Consider the following 23747-nt stretch of genomic DNA (forward strand, 5'->3'; position numbering starts at 1 on the left):
CTTAGAGACAGACCTCTGGAGAAAGCGTAGAATATAACAAAAAGAACGATACCTAACTCGATCCAGTTCAATCCGATTCAGTCAGTCATAGAGCCTTCGCCGTAAACGATGTTCGTGCGTCGAAAAATCGACGCGTGACACTACACAAAGTGTGTCGCGCGTCAATTTTTCGACGAGTGACGCTCGGAGGGTTAATATGACTAACTTATGTCCAACCTGAATGGTTATTTAAGTTAGGGCCTAATGAATATTTAACCAGATTTATTTTAGGTTTCCAATTAAATGGTTTAGTCTGTGACTAAGGCTAGGCGCACACGAGCGATTATTTTGAGGCGACTATTTCATCGGCCGATCTGTGCATCATGTATTTGAATGGAAGCGCGCACACAGGCGATCGAGAATTGCGCCGATTTTAAAATCTGGGTTTTGCCACAGATTCGTAGGCGAGGCGATTGTCGCCCGGAAATCTGTAACGTACAGGTTGTTATCAGTCCGCGCACACGGTCGACTAAAAAATCGGCCAGTCGCTTGTTGTTCTCCACAGGAGTCAGTGAACTTCAGTGTGAATTGTGTTGTTTTGTTTGCTAAAAAAGGCCACAGCTGTTATAATAAAAACTGAAACTTTCCTATAGTAATCAAATAAATTTTTACTGTCATCACGTAAAGTGTATAGTTTCTAAAACTATCGATTTAAAAGTATCTGACTTACTATCGGATGAACTTAATATTTAAGTCGTCTTCTTTTTTTCTTTGGTCTAGTTAGAAGAGCACAAACACAGGTTAATTCAACAAAGTCCATTTTAAACGTACTCAAAAAATCCATTTCTCGACTAAAAAATCGCCACGTGTGCGCCTAGACATAAATCAAAGGCGATTTCTTTTTGGCCGATTGATCGAAAAATCGACCGTGTGCGCCAGGCCTAAGTAATATCACAACAATAACAAACTATTAAAAAATGTATTTTTGTCTCATAGTAGGCCTGACTTCAGTAAATTTAAAATTCTTGATTCAGCTTTCAAGGCAGTCTCCTAAGCTGGAACTTTACCATTGGAGAGGTTGGGTCGGTGCTGGCAATCCTGCAAGATTCAATTTTGGAAGTCCGAACTCCCAGAGATGACTTTTCTTCAGTTGTTGGAAAAACCACTGGTAAGTGGTTGGGTAGGCTATGTAATTAAGCACAGTAGGCCTAAGTTAGAACTTCAACTTTCCAAATCCCTTACAGAAAGAATTATTAAAATAAACCTTACACCACAGAATTTAATGAAAAAAATTGTTACAGAAAACAGAAGCTATGATCAAGGCTAATTAAAACAATTCTTCTAAGGAAAAATCTTACACACCTTCCGCGGTCTTGCAGAAATCATCTTCGTCTCCCGCCATCACGGAAAATCCTAATCATCCTCCCCAATCGAGTCACAAGTGTAGGATCGCAAAAGTAAAAGTTTGGCTCTACTCTGTACATTTTCGGTAAAATTCCCAGCATATCGGTAAAAATCCAACTATCAGATTTTTGATGATCTGATTGTGTTAGGCTACGATCCAAATTGATTTGGATGATTTTGAGTTCTACTAGGCCTACTGAAGGAAAGAGATTTTTACAAAATGTTTTTAAAAGGTACCTGAAGTCATCCTTTGGGGGGTCCTTTGGCAGACTCAAGTATTGGCCGAAAGTTTACATCTTTTAAAATATGAACTAGAACAAGAACTTTAATAAATCTTTGCAATGACCCAATAGGCCTACACAAGCCAGCAACCACAACCAGCAAATTTATGTAAATTACAGTAAATATGTAATTTACTTACTGCATGTCGTAAACGTTGCATATCTCGTTAATATCGAGGCCATTGTTGGTTAATGGCCTCCTGGACTGTCCGGATCTACTCTGCGGCATCCACTTGCATATACCAACAGGAACCCGTTCCAAAACGATATTCCGTAGACGCTACCAACCCACCTACTATGCAGCTAACAGCGGCCTTTCGAGACTTCTACGTACTGGGAGTGATGTCGCAATCCACCTGGACTTCTTCCACGACTCATTGTCCTCGTTCCGGAGAAAGGTCGCCTCCCTGCTTAAGTGATAATAATTCTAGTCACTAACTGTTGAATCTTACCTTCCTTAGCTCTAGTCATAATTAATCGTTCCTGTTGTTGCTGCCAAGTATCACCTCTCATGCTATGTTTTTGTAAACACAGAGGATACGCGTCCGGTAACCAGACGTGGATTAGGCGTCCGGTAACCAGACGTGGATTAGGCGTCCGGTAACCAGACGTGGATTAGGCGTCCGGTAGGGGGTCCCGTAACGCCATTACCACAATGATACGAGGTTCAGCCATCAGTGTTCGTGGTGTAGTGGATAGAGTGCTTGACTGATATGCGAAAGGTCCCCGGTTCGAAACCCATCGGTATTTTAACTTTTTGTCACAGATTTTGCTTTGAATGTAATTTCTTCTTAACTGTACATCTTTTGTTAGAATTTTGGACATTTATAATTTTATGTTATGAAGAGAATTGAACCTTCATTTGATTTTTTTCACTATCAGCAAGTTTGGTTGGTTAGGTTAGGTTATGACAGTAACTGCCGGACGCCTAATCCACGTCCGGTTACCGGACGCGTATCCTCTGCGTTTTGTAAAATCAAATTTTTTGCCACATTGTACTATTATCCAAAACTATCTTCACTGCTTCTAATTTTTATTGTTAACTTGTCGTCTTTCCTTGTCATTTTGTTATTTTTGTTATTGCTATTGTTATTGTTATTCAAGATTGTTATTATATAGTATCTATTTACTTGTTACTTGTTAATTTTTGTTCATTAATTATGTTCTTGCTGTTACCACTCACTGTTGCATGTATTTTGCCATCTTTTAATATTGTATACATTCTTGTAAACTGTTGTAAACCGTTGGGAAATAAATAAATAAATAAATAAATGTCATTGTCAACAATTATTTTGTATGTATATGTTTAAGTTAGATTAAGTCAATCTAACACATTGTAAATTGGTTCTTGACCCTTGGAAAGTAAAATAAAAAAATAAAAAAACGCCAAGACTCATTATCATTTCCTGCAATCCTGGCAATACCCTGAACACCTACCACGGTTGCAGTTTGCAAAAATATCATTGTAGTTTGCGATCGCGGGGACATCATTATCGTCTTCCATGATCGTGGTGAAATTATTGCATAACAGCCAATAAACAGAAAATCTTTTACAAGGATTATGTGGATTTTCATTTTGGATTTTAATTTAAAAGTTAAATCATTCAATTGCCCTGCCAAGGTATTAGTAGTGGCAGAAGAGGTAACTTAATTATTGTTGAACAATATAGGCTTGTAACTGCTTGATAAGAGTTAGCTGTACTGAGTAATAAACCTAAGAATTTAGTTTAATGTTGGGCCTAAGACAGTTATAGAGGGTCATCTATTGACGGTTATTGAAGTGAGATTATATTTTCCAGTGGCTCGTGAAGGCAGTCCCCAATGGCGAAGGTTATGTTGGAGTCCGGACTGCACTGTTCTAGCGATCGCGTCCTGCAACGGAGGTGTCAACTTTTACGATCTTTTCGGCAGCAACTTGTTCAATATCCCTCCAGTAGGTAGTTAATTACTGTTAGAAGAGAACTTCATAGTTATTCAGATTTGTACCAACACATTTTGACACAACTAATTAAGCAACCATACAGAAAAAGGAGTTAATCATCTAACCCAACAATATTACTTTCACTTAACAATACACTGTACACGTTAATTATGTATTGATAAGGTAACTTTAAAGCCTGCTTCACACTGCTTCACACATTCAATTGTATGTGAATAAGGTGAACCAGCAAGCTGAATTGACTATGTGTATGCAAAGTTTATTCAAACATGTGAGCGATTGACACAGCCTATCCAGATCATCTGGTCATCGGCGACGCAGTGGTAATTAAGAAGGTAATGGTAATTAATTAATAAGTTTGAAATTTAAACTGATTGCAAGATAACTTAGAAATTGACAATTCTAACTGATTTACCAACTGAATCTTGTGCAGTAAACTTAATTAAGTTCAAAATAATAAAAATAAGATTAAGGTCATACTTGACTTACTTTGTTTTTGATTTGTGAAACACGATATAAAATACAGAATTTTTGACCTGTTTCAGACAAAGAATGTCAAAGATTCTCAGGTTTGGATGCCTGAACATAGTCTGGCGGGAATGTTCTTCATTCCCGCAAGGGCAAAAAAGGAAAAATGGTGAGAATTTACTTGTTCATTGCAACCTGTAGAACTAGTATCTTAATGAACAGAACTGTGGATAAATTAAGGTTTATGTTAGGTAACTGTCATGCTCTTGGAACAATCAAAGGTAACAATAAACTAGGCCTACTGCTGTTTCATGATCCTCGGATGTCAGAAATCTTGTTGGTCATCCAGTATTAAATTAAAATATTAGGTTTGATGCGTTAAATCTTGTTATTTTAATTATTTAAAACTTCAGACAAACTCTGCCTTGTGTTTTTTATGGGAGACATTCTCATCTGAATATGTGCACAATCAGCAGCCCGAACAAGCTGTAGTTAATTTCTACCAAAACCTTCATGTAGCCTAATTGAAATATGAATGGAAGAAAATTATTTCAATGTGCTAGTTAACCCATCGGTCACTATTGATACCTCAACAAGGAAATAAAATTATCACCCTGTTTGGCACCCTCAGGCCCATGTTAATTTTTTTTTTAATTTAAATTAATTTTTTGCATATTTTTGAACCTATTTTAATTTATAAAGAGATTCTGCACATCTACAGGGAAAAATCTTTCTAACAGTATGCGTAGATTTTCCCTGCGTTGCAAATGAGCTGAGAAAAAATGTTTTAAAGAAACATGCTTGCATATTAATAGACAAGCCAATTGGCAAAAAAACCCTGTCTGAAACCTGTACTAGACCGTCACCACATACCACCCCAATGGCCTCTGCGTACCACTTGTGGTCACATACCACGGGTTGGGAAACACCAAATCTAGGCTACTCTCTATTACTACGGAATAAAACTTTCATAAACTGTTACGTCTTACATTTCTCCTTCTTCTCGCAGGCCTTACGAACTGATCTTGGTGGACTATGCAGGAGAGCTCCGCAGCTATCACGTCTCCACGGACAGCTTCACTGAGTACCATCACTTTAGTTTCAGTAAAGGCGGAGTTTCTTCCGTCTGCTGGGACAATGTCCACAACTTACTCTATGTTTGTACACCACCAGAACACGGCAACCTAGATCTCAAGGTACTGCAGCTAGGAAATTTCACCTAACTTTCAGAGTAATAAATGCAGCAAGGCTTGTTCAATGTCATGCGATCAGAGTAGAGGTTTGACATTAGTTTTACACTAGTACCCGATCTAATTACAGACCAATCAGCATTCTTCCTGCTCTTTCTAAATGCATTAAAAAAATATTGCATGATAAATTCTCAATTTTTTGGGAGAAACCAGAATTTTAATCGGATTTTCAATCTGGTATTTTGCGCTAAATATAGCACTACCGAGTTTTTGCTTTGTTGAAAATTACAGATGACATCTGCTGTGCAATTTATAATAGACATGCCACAATTTTAACCCTAGTTAGCTTTTCAAAGACTTTTGATTCGTTTACAATCCTCGCTTGCTCCTTAAACTGACTTACTTACTTCTTACTTCTTGGTACGTGCATCCAGCTTCAGGTAATGCCGACCGCACGGTGTCTCTCATATACAAGGTTGGCCAGTCTCCAGTGGGTGGGATCAGTTAGGATTCGTCCAAGAGTACAGTCAGGTTGTAGTCTCTTCTTCAGTTCATCTCTGATATCCAACTTGCGAGTGCAATGAAGGAGGATGTGTTGCAACGTTTCTTCCTCTGTTTGACATACCAGACACAGGGGCGACTCAGCCCCTGTGTCTGGTATGTCAAACAGACATGTCAAGCTCCTTAAACACATCATTTGCTGACATTTGCTGAGACATGTCAAGCTGGTATGTCAAGCTCCTTAAACTGAGCTTGGCTGACTTCTCTGATAAATTGAGTATTATCTTTCTGATCGTTGGCAGTGTATCAAAGTTGGTGATTAATGTTCTCCTGGGGAGCAGATCCCTAGAGGTGTTCCTCAAGGATCTGTTCTTTGCCCACTATTGTTCTCAATTGAAATTATGACATCACGGAACATATCACAAACTCACTACCATCATAGGTTGTATGCTGACAACCTACAAATTTACTCCTACTTCAATGTATACAAGATGAACTTGCCTTATTAGGTAGGGTTATTTATTGTTTTCCTGTGTTTCAGACAGAGCCAGTTGGATGGGGTCTGAGTGCTTGGAGATTACTTAATGATCACCCCTACTATAGACGTGTGGTTCCATCGCCGGAAGATCTTGGAAGAATAGAGTCTCGGAAAGGCCTTATGTCTTGGTTCTCGTCCCTCTATAAATATCACCCTTTTGTAAGCATGATTTACTCTTAAATGCAATTTTTTAGAGAAGGATTAGTTTAAGTGTTGTGTCTTTTTAATGAATAAGAGGTCACCACTAAGTAATCTCTCCACTAAACTTGTTTTGAAAAAGTAATTGCCTATTTAAACAACCCGCCTAAATAATACACTTAATATAATGATGTCTTAACAACATAGGATTGTTAAGAATCGTTAAGATTGAACAAACATAAACTTAAACATACTTCATTATAGATTCGTCAACCTTTCGAATCAATAATTTTTATTCATCGTACGTAAGTGCTATGTACAATACATGCATTGGATGAACGTCATTAAAAAAGAAAAAAAACTAATGGTAGCCTAATGAGCATGTTGTGGATCAGCTCTAGAATGTTTAGAATACTTATGTTTATCTTCAGTTTGGTTTAGTATCTACATTTATTTCGTCTTATCCAAAAACTTTAAAACTATTTTGTCAAATTAAAACTCTAGTTTAATAATCATGAATCAAAGTGCAGATTGTATAATCAACCTTAAAATACTAGAGGAACGTTTATATTTGATATCAATGCTTAGAGTACTTAAAACATAAAAAACACACTTCCCACTTTGAGTCAATGATATTATTAAGCATTAGGCCTACATTAAGATTGATCAACGTGAGTTAGGTATAGAGACGGTAACTTGTCTTAAGAATCCTGGTAGTAAATTTCACAATCAATGTAGGCCTAAGCCTATTGAGCTAAGTTACTGATCCACACCCCAAACCTTACAGTAGTCAATTAAAGATGGTCCAATCAAATTATGCACTGCATTCTCATCCTACCTTTTTTGTGCTGAACAAATATTATTGAAATAATAAACTGTACTTGACTTAAGTTGGGGTGGTCTAGTGATAGAGCTATGGCCCCCAGGTTAGTCCGAGGTTCAAATAGTGCTAATCATTAATGCCTTTTTTGTTTTTTCTGATTCAATTATTTTTTTAAGGCTGCTTATGTGATGAAGCCCCATCCATTCAGGCCTAACCTGAAGAAATGTGTAAAACCATTTTAGGCAAAAAGACATACACAAAATTTGTTTTAAAACTGACTAAAGATAAATTTATGTAAATGTTGATAAACGTTTATTTCACTCTGTAAGTGTTTTCTTGTACCACAGAGTCACTCAGTAGTGAAAGTGTTTATGTAACTAACTCCAACATTTTCTGATTGTAGAGTGTGGTATTTAAAATGGCCATTTGTCCTGAGTCTCAGCTGCTAGCATGCCTTCACACCTGTGGATCCATCTCCGTGTGGCATTTACCATCCCTCAGGTACACCTGCCTAACATTCTGCTATACAATAATTTTGAAAATAACAAGAGAATCATTTGTACAAAAGGTTGTTGAAACGAGGATTTCTGTCATCCAATGCTCGACTGTGTTTGGGGATTATATTGAATTATAAGAAGTTAAATCTCTCTAGCATTTAAACAATATTCTCATATAAATTCTTAAATAGGTTTTGGCGTACCCAGTACGTTAGTTAGCACCTATTAGTGCTCAAGTGATTCGTTAAATTTCATCACTGAGCGTTACTGTCAAATACTGCCTTTATTCATCTATCTATGCTAGAGGGATTTATTAACGCTTTTTGTAAGGGAGCGGTCCAAACTCTGGTCTTGTTACTATGTAACGTCGACCTGTTGTTGGAAAGCATCATTGATTGACAGCCCAATGACACATGCTATCTGGGTGGTCTGGTAAAGCACGGGTCACACTAGGCTGGCATCAGCGGGGAATATAAAGAAGCCGCGACTGTCAGCTTAATGTGACCACAAAATTCGCAGCTGACACTGAGCTGACACAGCCTGGATTGGTGAGCCGGTGATGCTGGTGCCAGCTGCTGATCACCATCGGCTGGCGAACAGCCTAGTGTGACCCGTGCTTAATAATTTATCTTGGTTGAACCAGCAACCTTCAGATTTGAAGGTGTGTACTAAAATCACTAAATTGCACTGACGAGTGTAGCTCTGAGTCTTTCCGTGCGCACAGGTTTGATTCCCGTACAAGTGTAATTTACTAGTGTGTCGGCTTAGTAGGTGAGATGGTTTGGTTAGGTATGCTAACTTAACACTGTTTATATCAGATGATTTGAGATGCTACTGTGTTTGTAATTTAACTTCTCTAGGCTACTTCGGTAAAAAAAGTCTTTTGTACCACCTTGGTAATTGGTCCATCGATCTTTAGCTTATCGCAAAGCCTAACAGTTTAGACACTAAAGTCAATTATTTTATCGGGTAAGATTACACTTCATAGGCATCTCACCTACAATATTATGATTTCACCTGCAAATTTTAATTTAACTTGGTTCAATTCAATTTGTCTGACAGGTTGCGAGGGGTTTGGTCTCTTAGAGAGCAACCTGGTTATGATGTCCAGCCTGATGACGACAGTATCCGCAGTTCTCAGCCGCAAAACTTTCTACCCGTAGACATCAGCTGGTGGCCACAACAGGTACAGATACTGAAGTAAACATATCTGCAGCTAGTTTTATATTGATAGAACATAGTTAAAAGAGCCACTCAGATTGTGCAAGTCAAAATTCTCTGTTATTTTTTTGAAGGTGCTCCTAATCAGCCACTTGCCTTCCCTTAAAAACACTCCTTTGAAGAGGTTTTTCCCATTTAGAAACAGCTGCTTGGTAAAATGCTGGATCAAAAAGCCTAGTCATAGTCATAGTCACTGTTTTTAAAAGGTATTTTATATAATTGTTAAACACAAAATTTGCTAACATGATATTGTGTCTCATCTGAATAAAAAACAGCACAATACACCATTGTTTCTATTATGCAGAAAGTTATGATAGCAAGAGGTAACGGTGCTATAAGCGTTTGTGACCTGGAGGAGTTACGCAACATGCTCGGTGAGAAGCCGGAGTTTGTCTGCGGAGAGCCGAGACTATCACCGTCAACCTCGCAGAAAGGAGTGCTAGTCTTGGAATGTGAAACAGGCAATGGTCAGGTGAGGCCTTCATAAAACTACAATGGTTGGAATATGAGTTGTTAAGATTTAGTTCTCTAAATACAATTACAACCGCCATCAAGCTATACCAGGTTTGAGAGAATACAGAATGGGAATAAGGGATGTGCTTACTTTACTGAAGACAATGTTGTACTGACGTCAGATGTTACAACTAAGTTGACTGTACGACGCCAATTATCCAATCTCCAATCAATAAAAATATAAAATTTTCCAGTTAAATAAAGTTTAAAGAAGTGTTTGAAAGTTTGCGATAATCTGTTACATATTTTAATGGATCCAGTCCCAATTGATCTAGGTAATCGGGTTTCTACTATATTATGTTTTTTACAGGATGCCAACGAGGTGGAAGAAGAAGAACAGTCAATGTTCTCAACTGTGCTCTACTGGCTGACGGACATGGAGAGGTTTCAGCCTCGGAGACGTAGAGCTCGGTCTCAACAGAAGATCTATCGGTTGAGAGGCATCAAGAGCACCACTCCCGAGGAACTGTTCTCTCGCAAGGTGAATACTCACTAGGAGACGCCTAACTGGCATTAATATTGTTGCCATCTAAATTTAAGCATTTTACACACTTATGAGAAAATATGTGGATTGTTAATAGTGGGAATGTTAGTAAAAATCTTTCTTATGAAATATTTTACAGTTAGACATAAGACATGTGGTTTGGATAAGCTGGACCCTGGTGTTTGCAGTAATCAATGCTAGTTCTAATACTCATCATAGTTTCAGAGCACAAGTCTCATATGAAGATGCTTGTCATAAAATCAATTTTGTAACCAACACTCAACTTGTTTGTAGATAAATGCAAAAGAGTTTGAGGAGGCACTTCACCTGGCAGAAGTGTATGGACTAGACTGTGACAGAGTCTATCAGAGTCAGTGGCACAACAGTCCGGTAACAGAAGAGACCATCACAGCTTATCTGGTGAGTAGCTATATAAAATAGGCTTCATACCTGTGTGTGAAACTTATCAAGCAAAGCTGACGAGCTGGTCCAGGATAAAGCCATTGGCTAGTCCAGTCACAGATGATCTGTCAAGGAATGTCAAGTCGTCTGAGTATCCAATCAGAAATGGCTGGACAAGTAAGAAACAAGCTGATTTCACAAAGATATTCGACAGGCGGCAATTCAAGGCTATCGGTAACCAAACAATCTACCAGTTTCAGGAATGAGGCTTAAGAATGGACTGGCATTGAAGCTTGAACCCAGAGTATCGCTGCTATGACTTTGTAGTTCATTGCGCTACTGACTTATCTAAATAATGTCACTTCAACTTGTATTAAAATAATTCAATCATATTATATTTTGTAGTTAAACCCACAAATATGTCCATAAATGGATGATGACTGACAAGTTTTACAATGTCTGTAGGATCTATAGAAAATCATGTTCTCTTCAATCTACCCTGTGAGAAAGTCTTATATTAGGACAAAATATCAGTTTTATGTGTTGTGAACTTTTATTTGAGCATCTATTAGCCTCTGAACTCTAATTTTTACAGTTAAACTTGGTTAATTCAATCTCTCTTCAAAATACAGGGTGAGGCAGTGAAACAGCACGATTCCGATACCAGCTAACAAGGAATTAGGGACTATTAGAGTACGAGGGAAATTACCATAGGCGTCTAGACAAGTGGAAATTTCAGTAGCCATAGAGCATTGGACGGGTGCACAACACGAGTTTGCTGTAAATGCATATTACAAAAACGTGGATATTATGGTTTGTGTTCAGTGCACTTTCCGTTATGAGTTCAGTCTAACGCTGCGGACTCCCTTACCATCAAGGAAAGCTATCCTCTATTGGATGAATAACTACTTTGAAGCCACTACTAGCACGACAAAGCGCTATAAAACAATTGCAGACGTTATGCAAACGCTAAAAAAAAAAAGGTCATGGGCTGATTTAAATTCGTAATTCAACAATGCGTGCAAAACCAACTACGCCATTTTAATGACACTGTATTAAAAAATTATAATTATTTTTAAGGTGAAAAATAAATTTCCACTCATGTACTTAGGATTTATGTTAAAACAACTATCCTTTTTTACTAAATGAATTGTTTGTGGTTTTTCAAAATCGTGCCACTGCCTCACCCAGTATTTAATAAAGCTAGTAAAACTTATATTTTACAATAAAAGAACAAAAGGGAGGCTGTAATAATAATATATTAAAATAGTAGGTATAGCTTGCTATTTTACTAAAAAGTGACATATTGGTGCAGAGCAAGATCAGTAAGAGAGGATGGGTGTTTGAGGAATGCCGCGAAAGAGTCCCTGACACCCTCAGTGCTGCCAGGAAATTGACGGAGTTTGGACTCAGAATCACTTCTCTCTCCTCACTGGCTGAGCTTAGTGGTACGTAAATTAACTAAGTATTTAAATAAATACCAAACTATTTATTGTCAAACTGCACGTTTTGACTCCTAAGCTATGGATAATGAAAGAAATATCACTCACCGACTGTAGATGAACTCAAAATGTTTGCAAATGGAGGTTTTTTTTTTCTCTCATGGGGCTGGGATATTCTTACTCCTTGCTACCTCGACCTACAAGATCTTTTGTAGCACCCTTTTTTGTTTAGTCACCCAACCGAAGTTTTCTTGCGAAGCCAATCAGTTGGTGCACACCCATTTCTCTTATTTCAGTAGGCCTCGGGAATGCCTTTCCTAGGTGTTTCAACCTTTTATGGGCTATCGCCGGACATTCCAGCCATATGTGCTCAGCTGATTCTGTTTCGTAGAGACAGAATCTGCACTGATCTGTCTGTCAAAGTCCTATTGTCTTGAGGTACTTCCTTACATAGCCATGCCCTGTAAGTAGACCTATCAGGAGGCTTATTTCTTCTTTTTGGAGGTCGAAGATGTTTCTCCATTCCTTACTAAGAGGATTGATTAGCATCTTTGATTGTCTCAGGCCTGGGGTATTTTCCCAAACCTTTTCTTGTTTTCCCTTTGCCCAGGCTAAGATTTTTGATTGGCCCTTGCTCACTGGGACTCCGCAGCATGGTTCAGGCCCAATGAGTTCGGATTTTGCCCCCTCGCCCGCCAGGACGTCAGCCCTTTCGTTGCCTTCGTGCCCAGCGTGACCTGGGATCCATGCAAGTTGGATGCTGTTGTGTTCGCTCAGGGCCTTGAGGGTGTTCCTGCAGCTCTGCACAACTTTAGATTCCACCACGCAGGCGTCAATTGCTTTGAGAGCAGCTTGGCTGTCTGAGAGGATAAGCACCCCTCTCCTCTTCAGGCCTTTATCCAGCTGCAGACTCGCACAATGCTCTATTGCCATGACTTCCGCCTGGAAGACAGTCGGCGTTTCGCCGAGGGCCTTTGAGAGGCAGGTTCCAATCCCATACACTCCAAGTCCCGACCTGCCCTCCCTCCGCGATCCGTCTGTGTAAAACACCATCGCCGACTTTCCTGTTTTATCCCTTACCTTCTGCCATTCTCCTCTGTCTCCAATGGCCACTTGGTAGGGTTTATCAAAGTCGTTCTGCCTAATCATAAGATCTGAGACCGTCATTTCCATATCTAAACTTGGGAGTTCCCTTAGGATTGACATGTGACCCGTCCTTCTCAAAGAAGATATTTCTCATTTACTACAAGTCTTCAGGGCTGTTAATGCTGCCCTTTTCTTTATATCCAGCCCGAGTGGGAGTGCACCTAAAATTGACTCCATCACCACTGTCGGGCATGATCTTGTTGTGCCACATACCCCTGTGCAAGCAAGTCTTTGCAGTTGTTGCAGCTTTGCAGCTGCCCCAGTTTGCTCTGCCTTCTGCCACCACACCAGGGCTGCGTATTCCACCATAGGTTTAACTATAGTTTCGTATAACAGATCAGTCTAGGGTTGAGACCCCATTTTTTGCCAAATGTTCTTCTGCAGGCGCCCATGGCTCCTGTTCCCTTGGCGATGACATGATCTATGTGCCGGTTCCAAGTCAACTTCTGATCTAAGTATACACCCAGATATTTAGTCTCCTTGACTGACTTGACCCTCATTCCCCTAATTTGGGGTGGGGAGATTTTGGTTCTCCTTTTTCTCGTGAAGGTCACTATTTCAGTTTTTGTGGGGTTGATTGTCAAACCCTTTGTGTTACACCAATTGTCGATGAAGTATACCGCCCGCTGGGTAAGGTCCTCAATGGTACCTTTGTGTTTCCCTCTCACTGTCAGCATTAGATCATCTGCAAATGCCTGTAGGTCAATGCCTGTTTGTTCAGCTTCTCTCAGCAGGCCATCAACCACAAGTGTCCATAGCAGGGGAGATAAAACTCCTCCTTGCGGACACCCTCTTCTGGCCTCGACTATAACCGACGAGTCTCCGACCGTGGCTGATATTTCTCTGCTTTGGAGCAGAGCCATTATCCAGCACACTATTTCTTGAGGAATTTCTCTGTTTGTAAGTGCTTCCTCTATTGACTGATAGGACACATTATCAAAGGCTCCTTGGATGTCCATGAAGACTCCTGCTAGGATTTCCTTGTGATCTAATGTGTCTTCTATTCTCACTACCAGGCTATGAAGCGCTGTTGTAGTCGATTTGCCCATCATAAAGGCATGTTGGTTCACATTCAGGCTTGAGTTCATGAGAATCTCATCTCTCACGTGCCTGTTAATGATCTTCTCCATAGCCTTTACCATGAATGAGGTTAAACATATTGGTCTGTAGGATTTAGGCTGAGGTGGTTTAGAAATGGAGGTTACTGGTTAGTAAATGTTTCACTGCAATGATGGCATCATTAGCTGTTGAGGTAAATGTTGATCAGGCATTTTTATGTAATTTAATCTATGTTCGTGTGTATTATGCTTTTACAAGTTTATTTGATCATTGACAAATTTATCGGCTGAACTTAGATGTGTACTAAACTTATTTATACAAACATATTAAGTTGATTGACAGTAAGTTAGATATCTTCTATTTATTTTCACATAAAATATTTTCCCCAATAACTTTTCATGTAAAGCTATAAACCCCACAAATTCTTTTAATTATGTTCGGAATTAAAGCCATACTTCTTGCACAAAAGTCCAAGACGTTTTAGGCTAGGGACTCACCTGAACAATAGTTCAATTATTTTAAGTCTTGATCTAGAGATAGCTTAACATATCTACAGTAGAACCTCTTTAATCCGAACTAATTGGGACCAGGGGTAGTTCGGACTATTGAATAGTTCGGATTACAGAACATATTGTTGTTTTTACATAACAATAGCTAAAACATGGCTAAAATTGATTAACATTATTTTGGGGAAAGTGAAAAAATGTTTTATAAAGTAAAATACAGTGTTTATTTAATACAGTAGTAAACATGGTGAATAAACAGTACTGTAAATTAAATACAGTATACAATAAAGAACTGCTGTACTGTGTATAGAGTACAGCAATGAGGGGTTCGGATTAGTGGACGTTCGGATTAAAGAGGTTCTACTGTATTTAGAGATGGCTTTCTTCTGATATAAAATGTGGGCGATTTTAAAACTTGCTCGAGACAATGGGACACTAAAAATGTTTTTTAACCCTGTATTGTAGCAGTAATCTTATTATTTTGAATGAAATAATAAGTTTAATGTTTATTATAAATAATAATTAATATTAAACTGTTGGATGGTAAACGTTTTTAAATAAATTTGATCCTATAGATACTCAACTTTTATGTAATATTTGCTTTTTCATTGGCATTTTAGGTGTTGGTGTTGGTACATAATAAAATGTGTGCCAACACTTTTTAATAAATCCACCCCTATACTGAAATCATTTACTCCACAGAAAATATACAAAATATGTTAAAATGGCCATTTACAGTCATTATTAGAGTCAATCGAAGCATTTGGTGTTATTTGTTTCATTATTAGTTGTTAGTTACATGCATGCATATCTTCAGCTTTATATCAATAGTTACAACGAAACATTGTTTCAGACAATGACACAATCACTGATGATACACAACTGATGATGAAGGAACTGATGTCGCTTCCAGCTGAGGAGCTGACTGATGATCAGAAAAGTTTGATCCTCACTAGACGAACGTTGCTCAAGTTTTCAGACAGATTGTTTACTTATGAGGTAACTAATGTTTTGAATCATAACATTCGGTTTTAATAAGTACTACTATAGTTTGGCCGCTTAGAAAGCGACCTGCGCGCTAATGCTAACAAATGCTAGAGGAGGTCGCTATCTTAGCGGCCAAACTATAGTGTGTGGTTGTTTTGTAGTTTTTTTTTTCAATGAGACAACTTCCATTAAAAAAAGTTTAGTTTCTCTATAATTGGTCCAATTTGAAAAGAAAATTTTTGCGAAAGATTAAACGTATCGATGAACAATGTTCAATCAGTCTTGAATTTTAAGCTGTGTAAAAAAAGTATCATAGCAGTTTCATATGATTCATCTTTAGTACAGAATTTGTTATTGTAGCGGCTGCAGGATCCGCACAGTGGGTTGTTTTTGTTTGTTTTGTTTTTCTCGAAAAATAATCAATCTTATACTTTTTTTTTACCTTAAATTCGTATACAACTATTTTACTTTTACTTCATGGAGGATATTAATGTCTTTAGCGACAGCTACAGGCAAATTGAGTGTACAACAATAGAATACTTAAATGACATAGGGTTAGCTTTTAGCAAAGGTAAAAGCTTTTTAAACATTCTCTACATGAATATTCGAAGTTACAATAAAAACTTTGAGTTACTTCTTATCTTGCTTCAATCGGTAGTTTTAAAGTTTGATATTATTGCGCTGGGGGAAACGTGGTATGGGGGTGTTGGGGAGGGGATGCATTTAGAGGGGTATAAACTGTTTCGGACTACTAAAGGGAAAAATCAAAATGATGGGGTATTGATGTATGTGAGTGAGAGAGTGAATGTGTGTGAATGTAATGAACTGGAGCTGGGCGACGTGTACGGGTTGACTTTAGACTTTGTTTATCAAGATAAGCGGTGTAATCTGCTATCTGTGTACAGGACTCACGACAGTGACTTGGATAATTTTACTTACGCTCTCGAAAAATACTACGAAAACAAAAACAGTCAAAAAACCTATTTTTTAATAGGTGACATCAATGCGAATCTGCTGGAAACTGACAACAAGACAGAGCGTTATTTGGATGTCTTGTATGAATATGGTTTTATGAATGGTATAAATGTACCGACTAGAGAGGTAGGCGATAGTAAGACATCCATTGACCATATTTTTATAAGTCACCACGACTTTACTGCACTACGAACTGCTGTTGCGAAGACTGAGATAACTGACCATTACAGTGTTTGTCTACAGATTAACTTCTCCAACAAAACAGAACATACATTACAGGAACTTCACACCTACATAGACAAAACGGAACTGAGTACACATATAAAAGAATGCGACTGGACAGACATTGTACAGGCAAATGACACAAATACATGTTCAAATATCATGATTTCAAAAATTCAAGATCTTGTTAGCATGTCAACAAAAACTTTAAAAAAACCGAACTCTAAACTCAGGAAATTAAAGCCATGGATCACACATGACCTGGTTATTAAAATTAGAGAAAGAGATAAACTTAGTAAACAGATTAAAAAACAACCTTTTAATACAGTTTTGATTGATAATTTCAAAAGATTAAAAAATGAACTAAATAAAAATATTAGGGAAACCAAAAATAAATATTATAGGGAAAAGATTTTGGGGTATAAAGATAATCCGAAAAAGTTTTGGGGGGTTTTAAATGAATTGGCGGGTAGAAGCACTAAACACGACATTTTCCCACTTTCTCAATTCACATTAAACAAACCATACGCAAACACTGACGACGATTTGAGACCACTGGTGGCCAACGAATTCAACGTCTATTTTACCCAAGTTGGTTCAAACATGGCAGCTAGAATTGATTCGAGTGGTCCACCTGTGGTACACGACTCTGACTATGCTGTTGACTCCGTCCTCACACTGCACACTGTTACTGAACATGAACTGCACGGCTACGTCACCAGACTGAGAGGAGGCTCAGCTCCAGGGTATGATTGTGTATCAGCTGATTTACTCAAGGACAACTGGGAATCAATAAAACAGCCACTTTTACACATCACTAACATGAGTATCCGGAGTGGAGTTTACCCCGACGCCTACAAAATCGCTAAGGTTGTTCCTCTATTCAAGTCAGGAGACTGCTCTAAGACTTCGAACTTTAGGCCGATCTCATTGCTGAGTGTATTTACCAAGGTTTTGGAAAAGATAATTAAAGACCAGTTAACTAATTACCTTAATCATTATAACATTTTAACTTCACGTCAATTTGGATTTAGGAAATCGAAGAATATCTCTGACGCCTTGTTTGAAGTTAACAAAGATATTAATTTAGCTGTCAATAAAGGAAACAAGGCCGTGCTGGTATTTTTTGATTTAGCTAAAGCCTTCGACTCTGTCGACAGATCAATACTATTAAAGAAAATGGAGTTAATTGGAATAAAAAACATTTCATTAGCATGGTTTAAATCATATTTTTTAGATAGAAAACAATTTGTAGTCATAAATAGAGTTCAGAGCAATTTAGCTGAAGTAGACTATGGCGTAGTTCAAGGAAGTACCCTTGGTCCTTTATTATTTCTAATATATATAAATAATCTAGTTAAAATAGACATTGAAGGGAAGTTTTATCTCTTCGCAGATGACACTCTAGTATTATTTGAAGGTAAAGACTGGGAGACAGTTCTCAACCTCGCAGAAAGAGGTATTTCAAAAATTAAAAAATGGTTTGATCAAAATGTTTTGACACTCAATGTAGATAAAACTAAATTCATGCCAATCGCTTTTAGTCATCGTGGTGATACACTCATCAATGAGTTGAAAATTCATTCTTGTGCTAACTTTGATTCGGATTGTGACTGTCCAGTGATAGATAGAGTGAAAAAATATAAATACCTTGGCATAATGATTGATTCTAAACTTTCATGGGCAGACCACGTATCATATCTAAATAATAAACTAAGAAAATATATCTATGCTTTTAACCAGTTACAGCAGATTTTGGAGTTTGAAGAAATCAGAATTGCATATTTTGCTTACGTGCAGTCCCTACTTGACGGAGGAATAATAGCCTGGGGCTGTGCATATGGTTATATTTTAAAGCCATTAATTATCACCCAAAAAGCGATAATAAAAGCAGCCTTAGGCAGGAGTCGGCGCTACCCTTCGGATGCTCTCTTCAATGAAATGAACGTTCTCGACATCAGACAATTGTTTATTCGAACCATGACTATTTACATATTCAAACACTCGAATGACATTTTTGAAAGAGTAACACACGAATACAGAACCAGACATGCACTAGGTGGAGGAATTTATTTACCGAGACTAAATAGAACCTACTCTACAACAAATTGCTACTATGTTGCTCACACTATCTACAACAATCTGCCCTACAACTTACGTGAAAACTATTTTGGACCACTGGTCAAATACAAAAAACAAATTACCCTATGGCTACAAAGCATTGGGAGATCAACTGCTCAAAATTTACTGATCTCAACCTACAGACAATGATCAACCTACAGCCAACAAATTTACACTCACATCAGCTGATAGAGTGAAAGAACGATTGTATGCAAGCACGTATGTGAGCTGTTCCCGATTCTGCGCCACAGGGACAGAGCATTGACGGCCCTAGGGCTACCAGCCGCCTGTTGGTGTCGGAGTGAGTGCAGCAGTGTGTATGTGTGTGTGTGTGGGTGTGTGTGCGCGCGTGTGTGGGTTCGGGTCAGTTTGGGTGTGCTTGGGAAGTACAGTAGCAGGTTATCTTTTGGGGGTAGGGTAGGGGGGGGGGGGGGGTGGGGGGCACCATTCGCTCAGTCCTCCAGCGCAACTTTAAACTTTCAACTTTTAACTTGTTCTAATTTCCTTTTTTTCATAATTTAAAAAAATCTCTAATAATATAACGACTCTCTCCCACTCACAGGATTAAATTATCCTTTGTGGGGGATAATTTCGCTTGATTTAAAAAGCTTTTATAGAAAATTAAATATAACCTAGGAAAATAAATAATATTGTAAATACTTTTGTACAGTGATCATAATATTATGTTATGTCTGTTTTTTGCGAAATAAATGATATTTTGATTTGATTGATTGATTGACATATTTACCAGCAGAAAAATTGAGTAGATAACAATAAAAAGTAACTTATTAAATTGTTAGGAAAAAAGTACATCACATTGTAACATTTTGGTGTCTTAATTGCTTTCTTTGTTATTTTTTCCTAGCTTGAGTGACTTGCTCGTTAAATTGTGTTCACCATATTTTCAGTGATTAACCAAAAATTTCAAAAGACTCTTATTAAACATATACTCAAAACTTGAACAAATTCATTTCATTTGTTAAAAGTACACATGTCAAAATATATTACATTTAAATTAGTGTTGTAGCTAAGTTTTTATAGTACTTATCTATCAATATGATGATTGCTTGTACAATACTAGCTTTTTTATGGTTGAAAACTGGACCCGAGATTTTTTATTTAACTTTTAATAAATTTTTTAAAGATACATCTGATCTTGGTAAAAGCTACATAAGGAATATCACTCATCCCTTCATTCATATTTCACATCTCCATTCACCTTTGGGTTAAAGTGTGTCTTATTTGTATTATTATGTCATAAAAATGAGAAATTGAAATAGCTTTTACTAATCTAGTATAAATGAGTTTCTTAAAGAAAATTCAAATGTATGTATTTTGTTCACCGAAAAATATATTTGAAAATTGATGTATTTTTCTACATAATACTCATTATGTACGCAACTCGTATAAAGTTAATAAATTTGATTTGATTTGTAATAGTTGTTTATAAAGATATTTTGCTAGTGAACAGTTTTTGTCACATAGAAGATTATCAACTCGTCTGAGGTTGATTACGACCGGGAGGCGTACGACAGGTTCCGTCGGCAGCCAGTAGCACAGTCTGCGCTGGAGTACGCTCGTCGCTCCGACCACCACGCAGTCGCTTTGCTACTAACACACCACGGACCTGAAACTCAGCCCTACTGGCTGTCCATACTGTCTAACTTCCCAGAGACTACCGACCCAGGCTCTTACAAGTAGGTGAACTGACAGAAATTGATAAACTATATCCCTTGTTTATAGATGATGGTATCTGATTGCTCCAACAAAGTATAAATGGTTATTTAAGAGATTATTGCTAAAATGACTTTAATTAATTATAAAATAATTAATAAAAGCACGCATGTTAACCCAACACAAATTCTAATTCATAAATGTTTTAATGTTTTTCATGTTTTTTTTATATGTTTTAATGTTTTTTCATAACATAAACAAAAGAAAAATATATGATAAAACTAATTATAATGAAAAATAATTATAAATGAAATATTGTACAGTCTTGAAAGTATCTAAAACATAACATAATTACTACATAATTACTACACAAACCCTGGCAAAGCTGCATAATGGAAATAACCACACAGATAACTGTAAAGTAGTCATACAAACACATTAACCCGTAATACAATAACTAGTAACAAACGAGATTATGAGAACACAAGAAACATGTCTTCACAAAATGTTCATTCGTGCAAGACTGTAAAATAATCATCTTGTGGAGACATGTCGATGAATCTTTTTTCAGTCTCGCCTGAGTCTACATAAACGACCATCTTGTCCAGATATTTAAATAATTGTGATAGTACATGTCTGCAGTAAGATCACTAAACAACATAAACTGGCCATCACTAAAAATTAACTTTTAACAAAGAAGTACAAACTGTTGTGATGATCAGTTTAGAAGTCCCATTCTACTGAATGGTATTTCAAAAAAAATAATTAATGTAATGAATGAGATGTAATTTCCAATCTAAAAATGTTTTCGGAAGCTGATATTGTGTTTTTATGATTAGTAAGTCTTTTTATCCAATCTGTTTGACATGTGACAGTTAAGTGGCATTGATTAAGTCAGACCTGGGACTGATCACCCCAAGAATATAAAACCATTGTTGTGCTAGCCAACAATGCTGACATGTTGCCACCTGATAGTCACTGGTGCTTCAAAGCTATGAGGAAAATTATAACTTTTAAATAAGTGGCACCCTTAATATATTCACTTGCAACCAACTTTTAAGGAAAACATTAACTAAACCTCATTTGGCGAAAAGAACCCTGCCCATCTCCCTAAGCTGGCTGGGACATTTGGAGGGTGGCAGACAGATCAACAAACTCTTAGACAAATCTCAAAGATACTGCTTGAAGGTTAAAGAGTAAATGAAACATTTTACAGGGACCTGCTTCCAGAGTGTTCAGTCAATGGAGAAGTGTTCCAATGGGAGGAGAAAGAAATAAGAGGAAGAGACTGGAGTGAAAACGAACACTTTGCGTAAGTAAGCTATTAATTGGTGTGTGGTAAATTAGATCGTGCTGTGTCAAAAGTTAGATTTTAACTTTTATTTAGGTTAAGTGATCAATGTGGTTGTCAAAACAATCTCAAATTGTTACCAAAGTGATATGTGATTAAAGCCCAAAGACTACTTGTGGAATTGTAAAAACATGTATGTTAGAAAAATGTTGATAGTAAATTATTTTATTTAATACGTTAGTTAACCTTCTAAATTAAGTCAGAGCTGGATAAACAGGCACAAATCTTGAGGTTAAATAAAACTTATACTTCGTTCACAAAATTTAGACGTTTTGACGAGAAGTGATTCCATCACCTCCCTCCCACTTTAACTTTGAAACAACAGCCAATAGGTGCCAGTTGATCAGCTGACATATACGTTAAGATTAAGCTATAAAAGTAGTGGGGGAAGACAGAAAACCTTCCCTTTAAACCGCCTAAATATTGTGAACAGACTCTAACATGAATAAATCTAACCTAACATCAAGTTAATACACTTCAAAGGAAAGGCCAGCAGCTGAATAGAAATTTCTTTACCATCAATTGAGAGTCCAGGGGCTATAGATAGTAAGAAAATAAACATATTAAATTCAAAATTAAGTCAAATTGTTTTGTAGGGAAAATATGTAAATTGATTATTTTATAAAAAAAGAGAAATTTTGATTCGATTTGAGTTAATGTTACAGTCACTGAAGATTACCCCTTACCCCAGTTTTTATTTTAGGCTAAACTTTTTTACATACCGGTAGTCTCAAGTTTTTTGTGTTTCTTGTGGCAGACTGGAATCTTTTCCATTCATATTATCTTTATTTCCTGTCAAAAATCCTCAATTATAATCTCAATTTGACCTGTAAACACTTATGGGTAATTTACCGCGTAGTTTTCTGGAGCGAGTAGAGGACAGCTTGCTTGCGCCGGACGGACCTATGACCCCTGGAGTGGTGGAGGAGTGGTTCCGCAATCGAGTGTACGAGCTGGAACTCATGAGTAACATGGTGGACCAGCCTCTGCAACTGGTGCGGCTGGCGAGAGAGCGCAACATCAAGGTGAACAAAACACAGTTTAGAAACATACAATTGTCAATATGTATTAACTAATGAGGTTAATTGTAAGAAAAGTCCGTTCGGTCCTAAGTTTAACTCAACTAAGTATTTTCCTACATCGCTTCATCCAATTATCCATTCATATATCCATCCATCCATCCATTCAACCATCCATCATGTGAGAAAGTGTACAAGTATTTGCGTAGGAGGTTTTCTGAATGAATCCTCTACAGTTTGGATCCAAAGGGTACGATTGAGAGGAAGTATGTAAACTTCAACTTTGCACATCTACTGACATGAGTTTAGGAGATTGTTGTATTTATATTAATAACAAAATGTTGTTTATAGGGACTGGACAGTTTGTACAACGAGCTGGTAACGCTGGACGTTCTCATTTACGATGTTGGAATGGAGAACATCACACTGAGGGATCTAGAGATCATGACTCCATTGCAGCAGGCTCAAGCTCTCATGAGTCAGGTAAGTCTAGGAGCATAACACCCTTGGTGCTTAAAACTGATGAAGAACTCCTGGCGATCATCAACACAAAACTGGTGCATTGCAAAGATAGATAAATTACTTTTTTGAATTTTCCAAGCATATTGGTCACTTGTATGTAATTCTTCAAAAGCTTTAACGTAGCCTATCTTTAATTTTCCCAGATACAACTCTCACTAATCTTAGATTATTTCGGGTAGACTTTTGTCTCTTACTTTAAATTCTTCCAGGTCCAACTACACCCTGTCCCACCCTTGCTGTCCTACTTCTTTCTTCACACGTGAATAATGATTGACAGAAGACTAACTTCACGGTACGATAAATTTTCTGAATTCTAACTCTTTTTGTGTACATTTCGATCTAATT

General features: G+C 37.4%; 1 protein-coding gene across 1 annotated transcript in view; it reads left to right on the forward strand.

The window, feature by feature from the left end:
• Positions 1-23747, forward strand: part of LOC128997088 (NBAS subunit of NRZ tethering complex-like) — a 57627-nt gene that overhangs the window by 2866 nt on the left and 31014 nt on the right. The window contains exons 3-18 of the mRNA XM_054422666.1: positions 1014-1147; positions 3464-3597; positions 4149-4240; positions 5081-5267; positions 6304-6459; positions 7665-7762; positions 8821-8944; positions 9284-9451; positions 9803-9973; positions 10271-10396; positions 11694-11826; positions 15385-15530; positions 20322-20533; positions 21727-21822; positions 22721-22886; positions 23232-23363. Coding sequence (XP_054278641.1) covers positions 1014-1147; positions 3464-3597; positions 4149-4240; positions 5081-5267; positions 6304-6459; positions 7665-7762; positions 8821-8944; positions 9284-9451; positions 9803-9973; positions 10271-10396; positions 11694-11826; positions 15385-15530; positions 20322-20533; positions 21727-21822; positions 22721-22886; positions 23232-23363 — 2275 coding nt within the window. The remainder of the gene's footprint in view (positions 1-1013; positions 1148-3463; positions 3598-4148; positions 4241-5080; positions 5268-6303; positions 6460-7664; positions 7763-8820; positions 8945-9283; positions 9452-9802; positions 9974-10270; positions 10397-11693; positions 11827-15384; positions 15531-20321; positions 20534-21726; positions 21823-22720; positions 22887-23231; positions 23364-23747) is intronic.

Source organism: Macrosteles quadrilineatus, unplaced genomic scaffold, assembly GCF_028750875.1.
Source record: "Macrosteles quadrilineatus isolate MER2022 unplaced genomic scaffold, UCM_ALF_1.0 Scaffold_6__1_contigs__length_79288215, whole genome shotgun sequence".
NCBI lineage: Eukaryota > Metazoa > Arthropoda > Insecta > Hemiptera > Cicadellidae > Macrosteles > Macrosteles quadrilineatus.